Source organism: Bombina bombina, chromosome 5, assembly GCF_027579735.1.
Source record: "Bombina bombina isolate aBomBom1 chromosome 5, aBomBom1.pri, whole genome shotgun sequence".
NCBI classification, from domain to species: domain Eukaryota; kingdom Metazoa; phylum Chordata; class Amphibia; order Anura; family Bombinatoridae; genus Bombina; species Bombina bombina.
Window position 1 is genome coordinate 958,191,395 of NC_069503.1, and position 23,198 is coordinate 958,214,592.

Genomic DNA, 23,198 nt, shown 5'->3' on the forward strand with positions numbered 1-23,198 from the left:
CTAGGAGAGCATTGAATATTGCTCTTAACTCCAGAATATTTATTGGGAGGAGTTTCTCCTCCTGAGTCCATAATCCCTGAGCTTTCAGGGAATTCCAGACTGCTCCCCAGCCTAGAAGGCTGGCGTCTGTTGTTACAATCGTCCAATCTGGCCTGCGAAAGGTCATCCCCTTGGACAGATGTGGCCGAGAGAGCCACCATAGAAGAGAATCTCTGGTCTCTTGATCCAGATTTAGTAGGGGGGACAAATCTGAGTAATCCCCGTTCCACTGACTTAGCATGCACAATTGCAGCGGTCTGAGATGCAGGCGCGCAAATGGTACTATGTCCATTGCCGCTACCATTAAGCCGATTACTTCCATGCACTGAGCTACTGACGGGTGTGGAATGGAGTGAAGGACACGGCAAGCATTTAGAAGTTTTAATAACCTGGCCTCTGTCAGGTAAATTTTCATCTCTACAGAATCTATAAGAGTCCCTAGAAAGGGAACTCTTGTAAGTGGTAATAGAGAACTCTTTTCCACGTTCACCTTCCACCCATGCGACCTCAGAAATGCCAGAACTATCTCTGTATGAGACTTGGCAGTTTGAAAACTTGACGCTTGTATCAGAATGTCGTCTAGGTACGGAGTCACCGCTATGCCTCGCGGTCTTAGTACCGCCAGAAGTGATCCTAGAATTTTTGTAAAGATTCTTGGAGCCGTAGCTAATCCGAATGGAAGAGCTACAAACTGGTAATGCCTGTCTAGGAAGGCAAATCTCAAATACCGGTAATGGTCCTTGTGAATCGGTATGTGAAGGTAGGCATCCTTTAAGTCCACCGTGGTCATGTACTGACCCTCTTGGATCATGGGAAGGATGGTTCGAATAGTCTCCATTTTGAATGATGGAACTCTTAGAAATTTGTTTAGGATTTTTAAGTCCAAGATTGGTCTGAAGGTTCCCTCTTTTTTGGGAACCACAAATAGATTTGAATAGAATCCCTGCCCGTGTTCCGTCCGCGGAACTGGGTGGATTACCCCCATTAGTAAGAGGTCTTGTACACAGCGTAGAAACGCCTCTTTCTTTGTTTGGTTTGCTGATAACCTTGAAAGATGAAATCTCCCCCGTGGAGGAGAAGTCTTGAAGTCCAGGAGGTATCCCTGGGATATGATCTCCAACGCCCAGGGATCCTGGACATCTCTTGCCCAAGCCTGGGCGAAGAGAGAAAGTCTGCCCCCCACTAGATCCGTTTCCGGATAGGGGGCCCTCTCTTCATGCTGTCTTGGGGGCAGCAGCAGGTTTCTTGGCCTGCTTGCCCCTGTTCCAGGACTGGTTAACTTTCCAGCCCTGCCTGTAACGAGCCACAGCTCCTTCCTGTTTTGGAGCGGAGGAAGTTGATGCTGCTCCTGCCTTGAAGTTACGAAAGGCACGAAAATTAGACTGTTTGGCCTTTGATTTGGCCCTGTCCTGAGGTAGAGCATGGCCCTTACCTCCCGTAATGTCAGCAATAATTTCTTTCAAGCCGGGCCCGAATAAGGTCTGCCCTTTGAAAGGAATATTAAGCAATTTAGATTTAGAAGTCACGTCAGCTGACCAGGATTTAAGCCATAGCGCTCTGCGCGCTTGGATGGCGAATCCGGAGTTCTTAGCCGTAAGTTTGGTTAAATGCACAACGGCATCAGAAACAAATGCGTTAGCTAGCTTAAGTGTTTTAAGCTTGTTCATTATTTCATCCAATGGAGCTGAGCGAATGGCCTCTTCCAGAGACTCAAACCAGAATGCTGCCGCAGCAGTGACAGGCGCAATGCATGCAAGGGGCTGTAAAATAAAACCTTGTTGAACAAACATTTTCTTAAGGTAACCCTCTAATTTTTTATCCATTGGATCTGAAAAGGCACAACTATCCTCCACCGGGATAGTGGTACGCTTAGCTAAAGTAGAAACTGCTCCCTCCACCTTAGAGACCGTCTGCCATAAGTCTCGTGTGGTGGCGTCAATAGGAAACATTTTCCTAAATATGGGAGGAGGGGTAAAAGGCACACCAGGTCTATCCCACTCCTTGCTAATAATCTCTGTAAGCCTTTTTGGTATAGGAAATACGTCAGTATACACCGGTACCGCATAGTATTTATCCAATCTACATAATTTCTCTGGAATTGCAACCGTGTTACAATCATTCAGAGCCGCTAATACCTCCCCTAGCAATGTGCGGAGGTTCTCTAGCTTAAATTTAAAATTGGAAATCTCTGAATCCAGTCTCCCTGGATCAGATCCGTCACCCACAGAATGAAGCTCTCCGTCCTCACGTTCTGCAAACTGTGACGCAGTATCTGACATGGCTCTCATCTCATCTGCGCGCTCTATCCTTAACCCAGAGCTATCGCGCTTGCCTCTTAAATCTGGCAACTTAGATAATACTTCTGTCATAACAGTAGCCATGTCTTGCAAAGTGATTTGTAAGGGCCTCCCTGATGTACTTGGCGCCACAAAATCACGCACCTCCTGAGCGGGAGGCGCAGGTACCGACACGTGAGGAGAGTTAGTCGGCATAACTTCCCCCTCGTCGTCTGGTGATAATTTCTTTACATGTAAAGATTGACTTTTATTTAAAGTAGCATCAATGCAATTAGTACATAAATTTCTATTGGGCTCCACATTGGCCTTTAAACATAGTGAACAAAGAGATTCATCTGAGTCAGACATGTTTAAACAAACTAGCAATGAGACTAGCAAACTTGGAAATACTTTTCAAAATTAATTTACAAGCAATATAAAAAACGTTACTGTGCCTTTAAGAAGCACAGAAAAACTGACACAGTTGAAATAACAATGAACAAAAATAGTTATAGCAACCAAATTTTCACAGTAAATGTATTAAGTTAGCAAAGGATTGCACCCACCAGCAAATGGATGATTAACCCCTTAGTACCCAAAAACGGATAACAATTATATAATTAACGTTTTTCTCACAGTCAAATACACTGTCACAGGACTACTGTGACTGATTACCTCCCTCAAAATGGATTTTGAAGATCCCTGAGCTCTCTAGAGACGATCTGGATCATGGAGGATGAAGTAGACAGATTGTGACTGAATTTTTACTGCACAAAAAAGCGCTAAAATAGGCCCCTCCAACTCATATTACAACAGTGGGGAAGCTCAGAAACTGTTTCTATGCAGAAAACAAAAATGGCCATGTGGTAAAAATCAAGCCCCAATAAGTTTTATCACCAAGTACCTCACAAAAAACGATTAACATGCCAGTAAACGTTTTAAACATACATTTAAAAGTTATGTATTATTATTTACAAGCCTGCTACCAGTCGCTTTTACTGCAGTTAAGGCTCATACATTATTTCAGTATTAACAGTATTTTCAGAGTCAATTCCATTCCTTAGAAAATACATTCAGTGCACACACACACACATCAGCCTGATACCAGTCGCTATCGCTGCATTTAAGGCTGAACTTACTTTACAATGGTATCAGCATTATTTTCTCAGTCAATTCCATTCCTCAGAAAATAATTTACTGCACATACCTCTTTGTTGCAGGGGGGCCCTGCATGCTATTCCCCTTCTCTGAAGTTACCTCACTTTTCCTCAGATGAGAACAGCCAGTGGATCTTAGTTACGTCTGCTAAGACCATAGAAAAAAACCCAGGCAGATTCTTCTTCTAAAGCTGCCTGAGAATAAACAGCACACTCCGGTGCCATTTAAAAACAAACTTTTGATTGTAGAAATAAACTAAGTTAAAAAAACACCACAGATCTCTCACAGCTTCCTATCTAGTTAGGCTGCAAGAGAATGACTGAGTATGACAGGTGAGGGGAGGAGCTATATAGCAAGCTCTGCTGGGTTATTCTCTTGCAGTTTCCTGTTAGGAAGAGAAATATTCAATAAGTAATGGATGACCCGTGGACTGACTACACTTAACAGGAGAAACATACTTCCCCTATCGGCCAAAACAGAAACGTTATTGTTAGGAGCTGATGTCTGAAAGATTGGAATCCACCCCTATATGTTTAACCCTTTTTACAGTGGTTAAGTATATAGTTCTATAAACAGTGCAATAATAAAATGCTATAAATATATCAGAGAATTTGCACTTTTATGTCATTTTAAAGTATAGTATCACCATGCTGATCTGGAGTTTATACTGAAAGTTTTTACTTTCTTGCATTTTTATTTTAGTAGAGAAGTGGACAGAGAGGACACTGGTTGACAGAACAGGAGGACAGTTCCCGAGATTACAACGTAATGCAATCAATGAATAAATTTAGGGAGATTTTACTATGAGAACTATATTAACCAGCCATAGGGGACTTCTTTATTAAAGAACAGGGCTTTGTGAGATCAGAGAGACAAAATAAACAGCTTCTAAAATTTATAAAATAGTCAATTCAACACATCTTAAATACATACTTTTATACGGGTTGCTGTGTGACATATGGCTTCCTACTAGACATGTGCAAAAATGTGTTTATTCAATGAATAACAAATGTGAGCTAATTCTGTACAAAATTCATTCAATAACTAAAACTAAATGAAGAAATACACAATTTGTTCATTTAGTTACTCCTTTTTAATAAATAGGGAAAAATAAATTAACTAATTAAAGCATTAACATTGTATTTGTTCATTAGTTCATTTAAAGAATGACTTTTGTAAAGAATTAGTTTATATTTGTTATCCTGATGTGTAACACAAATTAATTTTTGCACAGGACTATTTCCTACCTTATAAAGGCAATTATCACTTGGAGATCTATTATGATCAAGTGTCAAAAACTCTATTGTAAACAAATGATCCTCACCTTTATAGTAAAATGGATTATGTGAAAGCACTGGTTGCCTCCTCATAAGAGACCAGGTTTAGGCGGTTGCTTTTAGTGGTCCTCAAACAAAAGGCAAAAGCAAGTGCTTGAAGTCCCACATAGTGATAGAAAAAGCAATACAAATAGCTTATAGTAAAAAAAGACTATTTATCCTTCACATCTGAGCGGTTTTACACTGCTACTAGCTCTTTCCAAAGATGATCTCACATTTTACTATAAGGATGTTTGTATTGCTTTCTCTGCCACTACTTGTGACTTAAAGCACTTGCCTCATATTTTCTGTTGTTTAATTACTTAAGTAGCCAACAGTTTGACACTTAAAAATATTAAAAAAAAAACAAGATAATACACATTGGTGTATTTTTATTTTATAAAGCTTTTCTTAAAGTACAAAAAAAATCCTCTCATGATTTAAATAGGGAATGTAATTTTAAATAACTTTCCAATTTACTTTTATCACCAATTTTGCTGTGTTCCCTTGGTATTCCTAGTTAAAAGTTAAACCTAGGAGATTCATATGCTAATTTCTTACACCTTGAAGACTGCCTCTAATCTGAATGCATTCTGACCACTAGAAGGCGTTAGTTCATGTGTTTCATATAGATAACATTGAGCTCATGCATGTGACGTTACCCTGGAATGAGCACTGATTGGCTAAAATGCAAGTCTGTCAAAAGAACTGAAATAAGGGGGCAATTTGCAGAGGCATAGATACAAGGTAATCACAGAGGTAAAAAAGTGTATTTCTATAACAGTGTTGGTTATGCAAAACTTGGGAATAAGTAATAAAGGGATTATCTTTCTTTTTAAAAAACAAAAATTCTGGTGTTGACTGTCCCTTTAAATAACTCCTCTAGGGAATTTAACCTTTTAACATACTTTTTAGTATCATACACAGAAGATAAACTTTATAGCTAAAGATCTTCAAGGAATAATATATTTTCCTAGTAACTCAAAAATTGTTTGTCGTAAAGCGCGTACAGAAAAATAAAAATTTGTATATCAACAACACAGTGCACTATATAAAAAGTAAAAATACAGTCACCAAAGAATTCTATTTTGCAGTTGGAGGACATGCTTGCATGTTGACTACCGTCATACCATAACATTTAACTAAGCGTTTTTTTCTTAGCTGCACAGGTTTCTAACCAAATTTTAAATTCACTTCAATTCCTGATTTGACTTTTCTACCTATATAAAGATCATGTACCACTTCCATGTACATTACAGACATTCATATCATCTAAACCTGAATAATTTGAAAAAACACCAAACCTGTTGCATCTAATACAACTCCTCCTGCTTCTGTAACAATAACAGAGGCAGCTGCCATATCCCAGCAATGAATCCCCATCTCATAATAAGCATCAGCTCCTCCAGTAGCCACAAGACACATGTTTACAGCGGCAGTTCCCACTGCTCGGATCCTGCACATAAAAAAATAAAGAAGTTACATATCTAATACATCTATCAATGAAAGTATTATTATGTTTATGTGCAAAACAATTAAGTAAGTATATGGGCAAAACATTTCTTACTTTGCAGACAAAGAAGCCTGCTCTATTGTAAACAGAAAAAAATGTATGTGCATGTTGCATCTTATTTCTACACAAGTTGGTATTATCTTTAAATGCGCCTCCTTAAAATTGTAGTTAAATAAATAATGTACACACTAAAAGGTCAGGAATGTAGGAAGTGTATATGGACAGATTAATGAAGTGCATTTTAGGTACCTGCTTACCATGAAACTGATAGATAATTTGAGATTCATTGAGCCTTTTATAGTTATTACCTTTAGTAAGAACTCCCTGGGCTACATACATATTTTATGGAATGATGTGATAAGTGTAAGGCTGTGGTTTACCAATTTGTGGTCAATTTATGATAAGCTCTGAAGCATTATCTGCTACTCTGAACATAAAACTTCACATTAGGCTCCATTTATGAAGCTGCAGAATTAAAATATCCCAGACTGATTTACCCTGCTCTTGTGCAATTGGTTGAGTGAGACAAGGGGTGGGATTGCACAAGTAATTGCTCATGCAGTCATTGACGGACAGATTCAAATCAGGGGTGTAACTATAGAGCCATCAAAGGTCTCAATTGAGACCAGGCTCACACCACCTGGCTAATGAGCATCAGCATAAAGATATGTCTGCACTTGTTTCAGTTTGCATTTAAACAGCTTTTACTTAAAGGGACACTGTACCCAATTTTATTACAAGGCCAGAGACTCCTATTTTATGCATTAATCTTTCTTTACTACTCAATGCAGCCTTTTAAAGAACAATAACATTAAAGATAAATAACATAATACATAATAAGAAGCTAACAGAAGCTTATTATAATGAGAAAAAAAACAGCCAATCAGCACAGAGAATAGACTATAAACTGAGTACACAGCAAACACTCTCTCTCTTTCTTTTGCTGCTCAAAAACAGATAAGTTGTGCACAATATTATATCCATAATCATTGACCTTGTATATTTTATTGTTTATAATTTCGTTTTAAAAATTTGTAGCCTTATTTTCAAACCTTATTAAATGTTTTGCTTACTTTTCTCTTTTATTTTAACTTTTTCGTTTTACAATATTTTATTTTTTCCCCACATTATGTTTCCTCCTTGTCAGTTATGTGTTCCGGTTTTTCTATAAACCTTTCTGACTCCTTTCCCCTTTGTGGCTAAACTTTTTATTTCAAAATTTTAACTTACTTGTCTCCTCTCCCTTCCTGTTCTATCTCGGCCGCTCCGGCGCCATCTTGTGGGCTGTCCCCCTCCCTTCCCGCCCATTCACGCTGACGTCTATATTTACCTCAGTCAGTCAGCTGCAAATTCCTGGGAGGTCGAGTGGTAACATTGTTTGCCGTTACACTCGACATTTATTTCAATCAGTAAAAACATTTCTGTTTCCAGGCCTGTATTGCCATCTACTGGCTCCTTTATATATATTATAAGCTTACTGGTTTAAAATATTTATATTTGGGATAAACATTTTTTCTCTTAATGTCAAACTAATTTAAGTCAAAGACAAAATCGTTTTGCCATATAAATATATATCCTAGTCTAATATATTTTATATATATACATATTTTATTAAGGGAGTTATTTTAAATTATATATTTATTCTTTCACTTTGTATTTGCTTCAGACATATTTTAATTACCATAATGTCTGAAATGCAAGCAGATACATCCCCCTTACGTTACAAACTGTACAGAATATGATAGATTCTTCCATGAATAATTTATTTAATAAAATGTCCTCTTTGATGGGAGAAAAACAGAAAAAGATTTCTTTAAAAAGAAAAAGCCCATCTATTGCCTATAAAGCAAGCAAAAAACTTATTGAAAAATCTCGACAGCTCTTAGCTGATCCTTCTGTTCCTCACAGCAAAGGAAGAAAAACCGCTGTCAGTAGAACCCTGCACCCCGAGGGTAACCAAACGGGGGATACTTACATATGCAAAAATTTAAAATGTAATAATAAAGATTTTTCAAAAAATCCATCTTCAGAATCAGAAGATTCAGATGGTGATGAATATACAGATATAAATTCTGATAATTTCAATGAATCGGATAATTCTGACGGCTCCCCCGCAGCCAAAAAAACAGAAAAAGAAATCTAAAAACTGTTATAATTACAGTGAGGACGAGGAAGATTTTATTGATTGTCTGGGCAACCCTAGATTTAAACCAGACGAACTACACCATCCCCGGTCCGCCGAGTGGTGTCCCCCCATTGACTTAGCCAGATTTATTGATCATCAATTACGTAAGCCCCTAAAGAAGCAAACCCGTAACAAAATGAAGGCTGAATGTCCTCGCCCCCTTTTATCTAAAAATGCCTCTATCACTCCAGAGGTTGATCCCAAGATTTTAAAATTTATTGGCACCCCTGGGTACAAATTGAAAAAAGGGGTAGACAGATCCTGGAAAATTTGCCAGGACAAACTTCTGGATTCTGTCGGCCCCCTGACTAAACTGTTTGAACTGTCAGAACAGGGAGTTGCAGAAAATTGTCCTTTGGATCCCTACGTAGTAAGAGAATGGGTCCAAAGACTATTTTGCTTTATCGGAAATACCAACTGTGCCATGTCTGGTGAAAGGCGCCGTAATATTTTAAGGAAAATAGACCCCAAAATTTCAGATTTTTCCTCAAGCAATATTGCATCTGATAAAAATGGTCTTTTATTTGGTGATTTATATTTAAAAGATCTTAGCCAATACGTAAACACTTTCTCCAATTTAAACAAAGTAAAGACTTCAGTGAAGAACATTTTCTACCCTAACCAAAGTTTTTCTGACAAGGCCGGGAGAGGCAGAGGCCGCTTTCCCGGCCGCCAATCCTATTTTTCAAGGTCTCACTACTTTCCCCATCAACCTCAATACCAGCAACAATTCCAGACACAATTTCAAAGAGGTTATTCAGAACCATCTACCTCCTCCTTCCCGACAAGAGGTCACCCTTGGACCCAGAGAGGTTTCAGGACCAGAGCCAGAGCTAGACAAGCTCCTGGTAAGTTCACTATTTCCTCCTCTTCCTTTTTTCCCAGAAAAAATTGGTGGCAGACTCGCCCTGTTTGCCCAAAATTGGGCTTCAATTACTTCAGATCCTTGGGTCTTACAAACAGTTTCAGGTATTCTCATAGAATTCATATCTCCCCCAATCCAAATCTCTCTTCCTCATCCCATTCATTTTTCTCAGGAAGACGCTCTTTTGGTCAAGAAGGAAATTTCAACTCTTTCTTCCAAAAAAGCAATTCTTCCGGTTTTTCAACCACGAGATTTTTACCTAAGCAATCTATTTTTAGTAAAGAAGAAAAACAATCAGTTCAAACCGGTCATAAATTTAAAGACATTAAACGCTTATGTAGTATACCATCATTTCAAAATGGAAGGAATTCACTTACTAAGAGAGTGTTTAAGAGAAAACGATTGGTTGGTTCGTCTAGACCTTACAGACGCCTATCTAACTGTCCCAGTCGCTCAAGAACATTGGAAATTTTTGACATTCCGCTGGGAAGACCAATTTTGGAACTTCACTTGTCTTCCTTTCGGCCTGTCTTCCGCCCCTTGGATCTTCACCAAGTTACTCAAACCTGTAGTGGCTTGGTTGAGACTTCGAGGTATTCGTCTGATAATTTACTTAGACGATATTTTAATAATGGACCAAGATTTTTGTTCTCTTCAGAATCATCTAACTTCCACAATTTCCTTATTAGAATCCTTAGGCTTCATTGTGAACAAACAGAAGTCAGTTCTCTACCCTACAAAATCCTTCATTTTCCTAGGATTTCAAATCGATACAATGCTTTCCACTTTGAGCCTTCCGTCAGACAAAGTGAAGAACATCAAAAAAGAAATTTCCAAAACTTTATCAAAAGATTCAGTCCCCATCAGAACTATAGCCAGAATAGTAGGTTTACTATCATCCTCTATTCAGGCTGTTTTTCCTGCCCCCTTACATTACCGAGAACTTCAAAGATTGAAAATTCTTCATTTGAGGAAAGGGTTCTCCTATTCTCATTTGATTCCTTTGTCTTCAGAAGCCAAAGAAGAACTTTCTTGGTGGCTTTCTCATTTGGAAGCCTGGAATGGGAGAGCCATTTTTGGCAGAACTCCCGACTTTGTTATAGAATCCGACGCCAGGCTTTCAGGCTGGAGTGCGCGTTGTGGTCCTTCCATCACGGGTGGCAAATGGACATTGGAGGAGAAACGTTTCCATATCAATTATTTGGAATTATTGGCTGGCTCGTTTGCAGTCAAAAGTTTTGCCAGATTTTCTTCTCCAGTTTCTATTCTCCTGCGCATGGACAATATTTCCGCGGTGCAGTATCTCAATCGTTTGGGAGGCACCATATCGAGAAATTTGTCCAACATAACCAAAGAGTTTATTCATCTTTGTTTAGACAGGAATATTTCTATCAAAGCGGAACATATTCCAGGTCAATCGAACGCAGCTGCAGACTGGGGATCTCGTTATTTAACAGATTCCAGCGATTGGAGATTAGACAGAAAAATGTTTCTATCCCTTCAATCTCTCAGGGGTCCCTTTTGTTTGGACCTCTTTGCGTCCAGGACCAATTTTCAAATTTGCCCGTATTTCAGCTGGCGCCCGGACCCGGAGGCAGCGGCCATAGATGCTTTCCTTCATCCATGGCCCCTCAGAAAGCTTATGCTTTCCCTCCTTTTTCAATGATCCCGAGGACAATTTCAATGGTTCGCAGGGATCTTTTATGCCTGACAATAGTGACCCCCTTTTGGCCAACCCAGTCATGGTATCCCTCCCTTCTGGAGATGTCCATCAATCCCCCAATTCTTTTTCCTCCGCTTCCTCATCTGTTAGTCAACCCAGAGGGCGATTATCACAGTCTAATTCTCCAAGGGTCTCTTCTCCTGATAGCATGGACAATATCAGGGGACCCTGGTCCCTCCGAGGCCTTTCGGAGGGAGCTAGGTCCCTCATTGAAGATTCCTGGGCCCCAGGTACCCGCAAATGTTATTTTGCCGCATGGTCAAAGTGGTCTAGCTGGTGCCTGCGAAGGAACTTGGATCCCGTTTCTTCTGATTTTAATAATATTATTAACTACCTTTCCCATCTTTTTGACTCAGGTCTGGCTTACAGAACCATTAATGTACATAGGTCAGCTATTTCGGCCAGACATAGTTTAATTAACAACTCTCCTGTCGGCAAGCACCCTTTAGTTTGTAGAATACTTAAAGCCATTAGATTAAAACGTCCTCCTTTTCCCAAACATGAGTTTTTCTGGGATGTTGATCTAATTTTTTCCCTTTTCAAATCTTGGCCTGATAATAATTTGTTATCTCTATAACAACTTTCTGCTAAACTGGCTACTCTTTTTTGTCTTATCTCCTTCAGGAGAGTATCTGATGTGAAAGCTTTAGATTGGAACTCTAAACGTTTCTCTCCTGAGGGAGTTACCTTTTTTCTTTCTCGAAGAACTAAAACTTTATCTACATCTATTTTCTATCCTTATCTTCCTTCCGAACCTTCTCTGTGTGTGGTTGAATGTCTAAAGTCATATGAATCTAGAACCTTAACTTTTAGAAAATCTAACTTTAACCAACTTCTAATTTCTTTTATTCCTCCTCACGCTCCGATTACTTCTACCTCTATTGCTAGGTGGGTTAAATGGGTCATGAAAGAGGCTGGTATTAACATTTCTTTCACAGCTCATTCTGTCAGAGGTTCTGCTGCTTCAAAGGCCTTTTTAAAAGCGGCCCCTCTTCAACAAATTTTACTTGCTGCAGATTGGTCTTCTGATTCCATTTTTAAACAATTCTATTTCAGACCCATTCAACATGCCTCTCTTAACTTGTTTTCCTAATATACTTTAAACTTGCATAAAACAGGAGTCTCTGGTCTTGTAATAAAATTCCAATTATCCTAATATTTTGAAGGTATAATCTAGATTTTATTAAAGACACAGAGACGAGTATTTTCCCTCCTCAGAAATAATTGTGTATTTTTTCTCCCACCCTATCTTATTATTATATGTTATTAATATTTTTTGTCTTTAACAGTATCCATGTAATTTCAATCCACTTTCATCATCTGGATTCTTCCCTACAACTCAAAAGTTTCAACATTCAACCATTGAATTCTGGACATCTATTTGGCCTTCAATCAAGTTCAACTGTTCATGGAACTCCTATCAATTCTACAGGAAAATGACATTTATTATCCTTTGTTGTTTCGGACTTTTTGTTTTTTTCATGATGCTTAATATTTTATTTCTTTTGAGCATCAACCAGAAAGAGGGAGAGTGTTTGCTGTGTACTCAGTTTATAGTCTATTCTCTGTGCTGATTGGCTGTTTTTTTTTTCTCTCATTATAATAAGCTTCTGTTAGCTTCTTATTATGTATTATGTTATTTATCTTTAATGTTATTGTTCTTTAAAAGGCTGCATTGAGTAGTAAAGAAAGATTAATGCATAAAATACTCGTCTCTGTGTCTTTAATAAAATCTAGATTATACCTTCAAAATATTAGGATAATCGGAATTTTTTTCTTTCATGATTCAGATAGAGCATGACATTTTAAGCAACTTTCTAATTTACTCCTATTATCACATTTTCTTCATTCTCTTGGTATCTTTATTTTAAATGCAAGAATGTAAGTTTAGATGCCGGCCCATTTTTGGTGAACAACTTGGGTTGTCCTTGCTGATTGGTGGATAAATTCATCCATCAATAAAAAAGTGCTGTCCAGAGTTCTAAACCCCAAAAAAAGCTTAGATGCCTTCTTTTTCAAATAAAGATAACAAGAAAACAAAGAAAAATTGATAATAGGAGTAAATTAGAAAGTTGCTTAAAATTGCATGCTCTATCTGAATCTATCTGGGTTCAGTGTCCCTTTAATAGTCTTAGTCTTTTGACTAAAATGCCATTTTAGTTTTAGTCATATTTTAGTCATCTGAATTGTTTTAGTTGACTAAATCTCCAGTAGATTTTAGTCTACTAAAATCTAAGGGGTTTAGTTAAAGTGTAATGCATTATTTAAGCATTTTTCTATAATTTGCAAACTGATTATATACTCCATGAGTAAACATAACACCTGTTATTATTTATGATATTAAGGTTTAAACATGCAATACAGACACAGATTTAGCCGTTGTGCTATATATAACGTCTTTATGAAACTTGGCTTTATTTAATTTTAAGTTTAATAAACAAACAGAAGTGCAACTTTAAAATATAAAAAAACAAAACTGTAAACTGTATTGGCTGTATTGCACATATAACCCAAAATAAAAACTTTATCAGTTCTCTGTTAATAATTAAAATAAGTATCAAGTAACTCAACACAACAAAAAGTTTCTGCAGCTAGCACAGGCACAGCATAACTTAAACCCATACTCGTGGGTTATGCTTATTTCTATAGGAAGAATCAATTGATTGTTCACAGATTCGGAAAATTTTCGGCAACGATATTAGCACTGCTCTAGAACTTCTAAACTCATTATATACTCCTGGAGTAAAGGTTTATTAACCTGTTTTTATTTATGATATTAAGGTTTGAACATGCAATACAGATTTAACTGTTGTGGTATATAACATGTCTTTATTTATATTAAAATTTAATAAAATTAAGTTACATAAATTTTACAAAAGAGCAGTAATTAGATATGGATTGGATTATAACACCTTGCATAAAATGTTTTTGTCAGCAAATTTTGATTTAGTTTTAGTCAGTCTTTTGACTAAAATGTTATTTTGATTTAGTTTTAGTCATATTCTTTAGCTTTATACTCATTTTAGTCTAGTTTTAGATGATGAAATTAACACTGGCCAGCAGGAGGAGGCGGCAAAGAGCACCCCAGCAAAGCTGTTAAGTGTAACTTCCTTTATCCATAATACCCGGCCATTCAGCCAAAGGAAAATGGAAAAAGAAGAAACACAAGGGAATAGAGGTGCCTGAGGTTTACTTAAAATAAAAAAATAAAAACTGCTGAATTATAATTTAAAAAGAGGGCAGGGTTGTGGAGTCTCCATGCCCGGAAAGAAAGAAATTTATCAGGTAAGTATACATTTTGTTTTCTTTCCTATGGCATGGAGAGTCCACAACGTCATTCTAATTACTAGTGGGAACCAATAACCAAGCTAGAGGACACAGAATAACCAGGAAGGGAGAATAAGGCAGGAGGACCTAAACAGAAGGCACCTTACCGCTTAAAGAACCTTTCTCCCAAAAGAGGCCTTTGCCGAGGCAAAAGTATCAAATTTGTAGAGTTTGGAAAAATATGTAAAGAGGACCATGTTGCCGCCTTGCAAATCTGTTCCACAGAAGCTTCATTTTGAAAGCCCAAGATGAGGAGACAGCCCTAGTGGAATGAGCCGTAATTCTCTCAGGAGGCTGCTGTCCAGCAGTCTCATAAGCAAAACGAATCATACTTCTTAACCAGAGGGAAAGAGAAGTAGAAGAGGCCTTCTGACCCTTACGCTTTCCAGAGAAAACAATAAACAGGGCAGAAGATTGACTATCTTTAGTAGCTTGTAGGTAAAATTTTAGAGCAGGCACAACATCAGAGTTATGCAAAAGACGTTCCTTATGAGGAGGAGGATTAGGACAAAAAGAAGGAACAACAATTTCCTGATTAATGGTTCGATCCAACACAACCTTAGGGAGAAACCCCAATTTAATACGAAGGACCGCCTTATCTGAATGAAAAAACATAATTTATGCTTACCTGATAAATGTATTTCTCTTGTAGTGTATCCAGTCCACGGATCATCCATTACTTGTGGGATATTCTCCTTCCCAACAGGAAGTTGCAAGAGGATCACCCACAGCAGAGCTGCTATATAGCTCCTCCCCTAATTGCCATATCCAGTCATTCGACCGAAACAAACAGAGAAAGGAGAAACCATAGGGTGCAGTGGTGACTGTAGTTTAATTAAAATTTAGACCTGCCTTAAAATGACAGGGCGGGCCGTGGACTGGATACACTACAAGAGAAATAAATTTATCAGGTAAGCATAAATTATGTTTTCTCTTGTTAAGTGTATCCAGTCCACGGATCATCCATTACTTGTGGGATACCAATACCAAAGCTAAAGTACAAGGATGATGGGAGGGACAAGGCAGGGATTAAGCGGAAGGAACCACTGCCTGAAGAACCTTTCTCCCAAAAACAGCCTCCGAAGAAGCAAAAGTATCAAATTTGGAAAATTTGGAAAAAGTGTGAAGCGAAGACCAAGTCGCGGCCTTGCAAATCTGTTCAACAGAGGCCTCATTTTTAAAGGCCCAGGTGGAAGCCACAGCTCTAGTAGAATGAGCTGTAATCCTTTCAGGGGGCTGCTGTCCAGCAGTCTCATAGGCTAAGCGTATTATGCTCCGAAGCCAAAAGGAAATAGAGGTTGCTGAAGCTTTTTGACCTCTCCTCTGTCCAGAGTAAACGACAAACAGAGCAGATGTTTGACGAAAATCTTTAGTAGCCTTTAAGTAAAACTTCAAGGCACGTACTACGTCCAGATTATGTAAAAGACGTTCCTTCTTTGAAGAAGGATTAGGACACAATGATGGAACAACCATCTCTTGATTGATATTCTTGTTAGAAACCACCTTAGGTAAAAACCCAGGTTTGGTCCGCAGAACTACCTTATCTGCATGAAAAATCAGATAAGGAGAATCACATTGTAAGGCAGATAACTCAGAGACTCTCCGAGCCGAGGAAATAGCCATCAAAAAAAGAACTTTCCAGGATAAAAGCTTAATATCAATGGAATGAAGGTGTTCAAACGGAACTCCTTGAAGAACTTTAAGAACCAAGGTTAAGCTCCACGGGGGAGCAACAGGTTTAAACACAGGCTTAATTCTAACCAAAGCCTGACAAAATGCCTGAACGTCTGGAACCTCTGCCAGACGCTTGTGCAAAAGAATAGACAGAGCAGAAATATGTCCCTTTAAGGAACTAGCTGATAATCCTTTGTCAAAACCCTCTTGGAGAAAGGACAATATCCTTGGAATCCTAACCTTAATCCATGAGTAATTCTTGGATTCACACCAATAAAGATATTTACTCCATATCTTGTGGTAGATTTTCCTGGTAACAGGCTTTCGTGCCTGTATTAAGGTATCAATGACTGACTCGGAGAAGCCACGCTTTGATAGAATCAAGCGTTCAATCTCCATGCAGTCAGTCTCAGAGAAATTAGATTTGGATGATTGAAAGGACCTTGTATTAGAAGGTCTTGTCTCAGAGGTAGAGTCCATGGTGGAAAGGATGACATGTCCACTAGGTCTGCATACCAGGTCCTGCGTGGCCACGCAGGCGCCATCAGAATCACTGATGCTCTCTCCTGTTTGATCTTGGCAATCAGTCGAGGGAGCAGAGGAAACGGTGGAAACACATAAGCCAGGTTGAAGAACCAAGGCGCTGCTAGAGCATCTATCAGCGTCGCTTCTGGGTCCCTGGACCTGGATCCGTAACAAGGAAGCTTGGCGTTCTGGCGAGAAGCCATGAGATCCAACTCTAGTTTGCCCGAACGAAGAATCAATTGAGCAAACACCTCCGGATGGAGTTCCCACTCCCCCGGATGAAAAGTCTGACGACTTAGAAAATCCGCCTCCCAGTTCTCTACGCCTGGGATATGGATCGCTGACAGGTGGCAAGAGTGAGACTCTGCCCAGTGAATTATCTTTGAGACTTCTAACATCGCTAGGGAACTCCTGGTTCCCCCTTGATGGTTGATGTAAGCCACAGTCGTGATGTTGTCCGACTGAAATCTGATGAACCTCAGTGTTGCTAACTGAGGCCAAGCCAGAAGAGCCTTGTATATTGCTCTTAACTCCAGAATATTTATTGGGAGGAGTTTCTCCTGCTGAGTCCACGATCCCTGAGCCTTCAGGGAGTTCCAGACTGCACCCCAACCTAGAAGGCTGGCATCTGTTGTTACAATCGTCCAATCTGGCCTGCGAAAGGACATACCCTTGGACAGATGGACCCGAGATAGCCACCAGAGAAGAGAATCTCTGGTCTCTTGATCCAGATTTAGTAGAGGGGACAAATCTGAGTAATCCCCGTTCCACTGACTTAGCATGCATAATTGCAGCGGTCTGAGATGCAGGCGCGCAAATGGCACTATGTCCATTGCCGCTACCATTAAGCCGATTACTTCCATACACTGAGCCACTGACGGGCGTGGAATGGAATGAAGGACACGGCAAGCATTTAGAAGTTTTGATAACCTGGACTCCGTCAGGTAAATTTTCATCTCTACAGAATCTAAGAGTCCCTAGGAAGGAGACTCTTGTGAGTGGGGATAGAGAACTCTTTGCCACGTTCACTTTCCACCCATGCGACCTCAGAAATGCCAGAACTATCTCTGTATGAGACTTGGCAATTTGAAAGTTTGACGTCTGTATCAGGATGTCGTCTAGATAAGGAGCCACCGCTATGCCTCGCGGTCTTAGAACCGCTAGAAGTGAGCCCAGAACCTTTGTAAAAATTCTCGGGGCTGTGGCCAACCCGAAGGGAAGAGCTACAAATTGGTAATGCCTGACTAGAAAGGCAAACCTTAGGAACCGATGATGATCTTTGTGAATCGGTATGTGAAGGTAGGCATCCTTTAAATCCACTGTGGTCATGTACTGACCCTCTTGGATCATGGGTAGGATGGTCCGAATAGTTTCCATTTTGAATGATGGAACTCTGAGGAATTTGTTTAAGATCTTTAGATCCAAGATTGGTCTGAAGGTTCCCTCTTTCTTTGGAACCACAAACAGATTTGAATAAAAGCCCCGTCCTTGTTCCGTCTGCGGAACTGGATGGATCACTCCCATTACTAGGAGGTTTTGTACACAGCTTAGGAATGCCTCTTTTTTTATCTGGTTTTCTGATAACCTTGAAAGATGAAATCTCCCTTGTGGAGGAGAAGCTTTGAAGTCCAGAAGATATCCCTGAGATATGATCTCCAACGCCCAGGGATCCTGAACATCTCTTGCCCACGCCTGGGCGAAGAGAGAAAGTCTGCCCCCCACTAGATCCGTTTCCGGATAGGGGGCCGTTCCTTCATGCTGTCTTGGGGGCAGCAGCAGGCTTTCTGGTCTGTGATCGTGTATAATTAGTGCGCCAACGGTCTGATATCTACTGTCTGTATGACAATAAAACAATATCACAGTGTTAAAAATCTAAATATATAACTATCTGATATAAATCATTATATAAAAAACCCCCGATTAAATTAGGATACAAATGAGTTATTAAAAAACAAATAAATTGTTCTTAGATAGTAATGGTGATAACGTGATACAGTGGTGTCTTGGCAGCAAACACCCCAAATTATTAAGGTGATAAAACTGCAAGGCACTATAAATAATAAGCACAGCAATGTGGTAGAATCATTAAATGATATAGTGAAATAGTCCCAATAATCAGAGTTCAAAATATTACATAAATGATGGGCGTAATGTCCAAATCACAGTAGGCAGGCTCTTCTCCAAAAAGTTCCCTGTTGGTGACCCAGGGGTGGATACTATATAGAAAAAAAGATAAAAGAAGGCGCCAACATAGTGCGGTTACCAATGAGATGGGACACGCTTAGTAAATGTACCAAATACTCACAGGATAAAAGACACTTGAGAAGTGTCACAGGTGCCTCCTGGACTCTCAGAGTTGTCCAGCTAACTCCCACTCCACTGTGGTGGTGAGGTTCCGCTTATCTCTGCCGATTTAGATGGCTCCGCTGGTGGTTCTGACTCCCAGTCAATGTTCCAAAAGGACTCTCTTGCGGTTTCCCCAAATCCAGTTATCCAGTTAAGAACCGTGTTCTCCGGTAGGAGGTATTACAGCAAGGAAAAAAGTAGTTTGTATAGTGGTAACAAACTACAATATTGGCAATAAAGATATCAAGAAAAGAAAGTTCGTGGCTGCAGTTATAAAATCATAAAAGACTTTATTTACACAACGTTTCTCGGTCTGTACGTGACAGTTTCCTCAGGTGCATAAGTGTATCTTCTGGTCTGCTTGCCCTTGTTCCAGGACTGGTTAGGTTTCCAGGCCTGTCTGGAATGAGCAACAGTTCCCTCTTGTTTTGAAGCGGGGGAAGTTGATGCTGCTCCTGCCTTGAAATTTCGAAAGGCACGAAAATTAGACTGTTTGGCCTTTGATTTGGCCCTGTCCTGAGGAAGGGTATGACCCTTACCTCCAGTAATGTCAGCAATAATTTCTTTCAAGCCGGGCCCGAATAAGGTCTGCCCCTTGAAAGGAATGTTAAGTAATTTAGACTTAGAAGTCACGTCAGCTGACCAGGATTTAAGCCATAGCGCCCTACGCGCCTGGATGGCGAATCCGGAATTCTTAGCCGTTAGTTTAGTCAAATGAACAATGGCATCAGAAACAAATGAGTTAGCTAGCTTAAGCGATCTAAGCATGTCAATAATTTCATCCAATGGAGCTGTATGAATGGCCTCTTCCAGGGCCTCAAACCAGAATGCCGCCGCAGCAGTGACAGGCGCAATGCATGCAAGGGGCTGTAGAATAAAACCTTGTTGAATAAACATTTTCTTAAGGTAACCCTCCAATTTTTTATCCATTGGATCTGAAAAAGCACAACTGTCCTCAACCGGGATAGTGGTACGCTTTGCTAAAGTAGAAACTGCTCCCTCCACCTTAGGGACCGTCTGCCATAAGTCCCGTGTAGTGGCGTCTATTGGGAACATTTTTCTAAATATAGGAGGTGGGGAAAAGGGCACACCGGGTCTATCCCACTCCTTGCTAATAATTTCTGTAAGCCTTTTAGGTATAGGAAAAACATCAGTACACACCGGCACCGCATAGTATCTATCCAGCCTACACAATTTCTCTGGAATTGCAACTGTGTTACAGTCATTCAGAGCAGCTAATACCTCCCCAAGCAATACACGGAGGTTCTCAAGCTTAAATTTAAAATCAGAAATCTCTGAATCAGGTTTCCCCGAGTCAGAGACGTCACCCACAGAATGAAGCTCTCCGTCCTCATGTTCTGCATACTGTGACGCAGTATCAGACATGGCTCTTACAGCACCTGCACGCTCTGCATCTCTCCTAATCCCAGAGCTATCGCGCTTGCCTCTGAATTCAGGCAATCTAGATAATACCTCTGACAGGGTATTATTCATGATTGCAGCCATGTCCTGCAAAGTAATCGCTATGGGCGTCCCTGATGTACTTGGCGCCATACTAGCGTGCGCCCCCTGAGCGGGAGGCGAAGGTTCTGACACGTGGGGAGAGTTAGTCGGCATAACTTCCCCCTCAACAGAATCCTCTGGTGATAATTATTTTATAGATAAAGACTGATCTTTATTATTTAAAGTGAAATCAATACATTTAGTACACATTCTCCTATGGGGCTCCACCATGGCTTTCAAACATAATGAACAAGTAGATTCATCTGTGTCAGACATGTTTAAACAGACTAGCAATGAAACTAGCAAGCTTGGAAAACACTTTACAACAAGTTTACAAGCAATATAAAAAAACGCTACTGCGCCTTTAAGAAACACAAAATTTGTCCAAATTTGAAATAACAGTGAAAAAATGCAGTTACACTAACAAAATTTTCACAGTGTATGTAATAAGTTAGGAGAGCATTGCACCCACTTGCAAATGGATGATTAACCCCTTAATACCAAAAACGGAATAACAATTGTCAAAAAAACATTTTTAAACAGTCAAAACAACTGCCACAGCTCTACTGTGGCTTTTTACCTCACTCAATACGACTTTTGAAGCCTTTTGAGCCCTCCAGAGAAGTCCTGGATCATGCAGGAAGAAGCAGGATGTCTGTGTCTGTAATTTTTGCTGCGCAAAAAAGCGCTAAAATAGGCCCCTCCCACTCATATTACAACAGTGGGAAGCCTCAGGGAACTGTTTCTAGGCAAAATTCAAGCCAGCCATGTGGAAAAAACTAGGCCCCAATAAGTTTTATCACCAAACATATGTAAAAAAACGATTCAACATGCCAGCAAACGTTTTAAAATACATTTTTATAAGAGTATGTATCTCTATTAATAAGCCTGATACCAGTCGCTATCACTGCATTTAAGGCTTTACTTACATTACTTCGGTATCAGCAGCATTTTCTAGCAAATTTCCATCACTAGAAAAATATATTAACTGCACATACCTTATTGCAGGAAAACCTGCACGCCATTCCCCCTCTGAAGTACCTCACTCCTCAGAATGTGTGAGAACAGCAAAGGATCTTAGTTACTTCTGCTAAGATCATAGAAAACGCAGGCAGATTCTTCTTCTAAATACTGCCTGAGATAAACAGTACACTCCGGTACCATTTAAAAATAACAAACTTTTGATTGAAGAAATAAACTAAGTATAAAACACCACAGTCCTCTCACGACCTCCATCTATGTTGAGGGTTGCAAGAGAATGACTGGATATGGCAGTTAGGGGAGGAGCTATATAGCAGCTCTGCTGTGGGTGATCCTCTTGCAACTTCCTGTTGGGAAGGAGAATATCCCACAAGTAATGGATGATCCGTGGACTGGATACACTTAACAAGAGAAATAAGGTACGGGGAATCACACTGCGGAGCTGAAAGCTCAGAAACTCTGCGAGCAGAAGAAATAGCAAGGAGAAACAGAAAATTCCAAGATAACAACTTTATATCAACAACATGCATCGGCTCAAACTGAGCCTGCTGCACAACTCTAGGTTAAGACTCCAAAGAGAAGCAACAGGTTTAAACACAGGCCTGATTCTGACCAGGGCCTGAAGAAAGCTTGACCATCTGGAAAATCTGAAAGACGTTTGTGCAAAAGAATAGACGGTGCAGAAATCTGACCCTCCAGGCCATCCTGAAGAAAAGATAAAATAAGATTCGCACCAAAAAAAGATATTTACGCCATACCTTATGGTAAATCCTGCAAGTAACAGGTTTAATAGCCTGAAGCATAGATCAATGACCACTTCAGAAAAACCATGTCTAGACAGAACTAGGCGTCCAATCTCCAAGCAGTCAACTTCAGAGAATCCAGGTTTGGATGGAGGAATGGACCCTGAAGTAGAAGGTACTCCCTCAGAGGTAACCTCCAAGGTGGAAGGGAACACATCTTCACCAGATCCTGCGAGGCCATGCAGGAGCTATTAGAATTACAGATGCCCTCTCCTGCTTGATACGAGCAATGACTCAAAGAAGGAAAGCAAACAGGGGGAAAGGGATGCCAGACTGAAGTTTCAAGGCACCCCTAGAGCGTCAATCAGAGCGGTCTGTGGCTCTCTTGATTTTGAACCGTACTTTGGAAGCTTGGCGTTTAGACGTGATGCCATCAAATCCAACTCCGGAACCCACCACCTGAGAGTTATCATTTGAGAACCTCTGGGTGGAGAGCCCACTCCCTGGAATAAATAGTCTGCCTGCTGGAAAATGTGAGTAACCTCCTTCATTGCTAAGGAACTCAGAGTTCCTCTCTGGTGATTGACGTAAGCAACCTAGGAGATATTGTCCTATTGAAATCTGATAAACCGGACTAAAGCTAGTTGAGGCCAGGCTGATGAGGCATTGTAAATTGCTCTCAACTCCAAGATGTTTATGGGAATAAAAGACTCCTCTGGAGTCCAAAGACCCTGAGCCTTTAAAGAACCCCAAACTGTATCCAAACCTGAAAGGATGGTGTCCGTGGTTACAATCACCCAGGATGGTCTTAGGAAGCATGCACCTTGAAACAGATGGTCCTGTGAAAACCACCAAGATAGAGAGACTCTAGTTAGGGGAACCAGAGCTATCCTCTGCGATAGGTCAGAGTGGTCTCCGTTCCATTGTCTGAGCATGCATAACTGTAGGTGTCTCAGATGGAACTGAGCAAACTGAATGATGTCCATGAAAGCAACCATCAGACCAATTACTTCCATACACTGAG

At 39.9% G+C, this 23,198-nt stretch overlaps 1 protein-coding gene across 1 annotated transcript in view; it reads right to left on the bottom strand.

The window, feature by feature from the left end:
* The window catches only part of IMPA1 (inositol monophosphatase 1), an 86,570-nt gene that overhangs the window by 23,278 nt on the left and 40,094 nt on the right, over nucleotides 1-23,198 (bottom strand). The window contains exon 8 of the mRNA XM_053715161.1: nucleotides 6,094-6,245. Coding sequence (XP_053571136.1) covers nucleotides 6,094-6,245 — 152 coding nt within the window. The remainder of the gene's footprint in view (nucleotides 1-6,093; nucleotides 6,246-23,198) is intronic.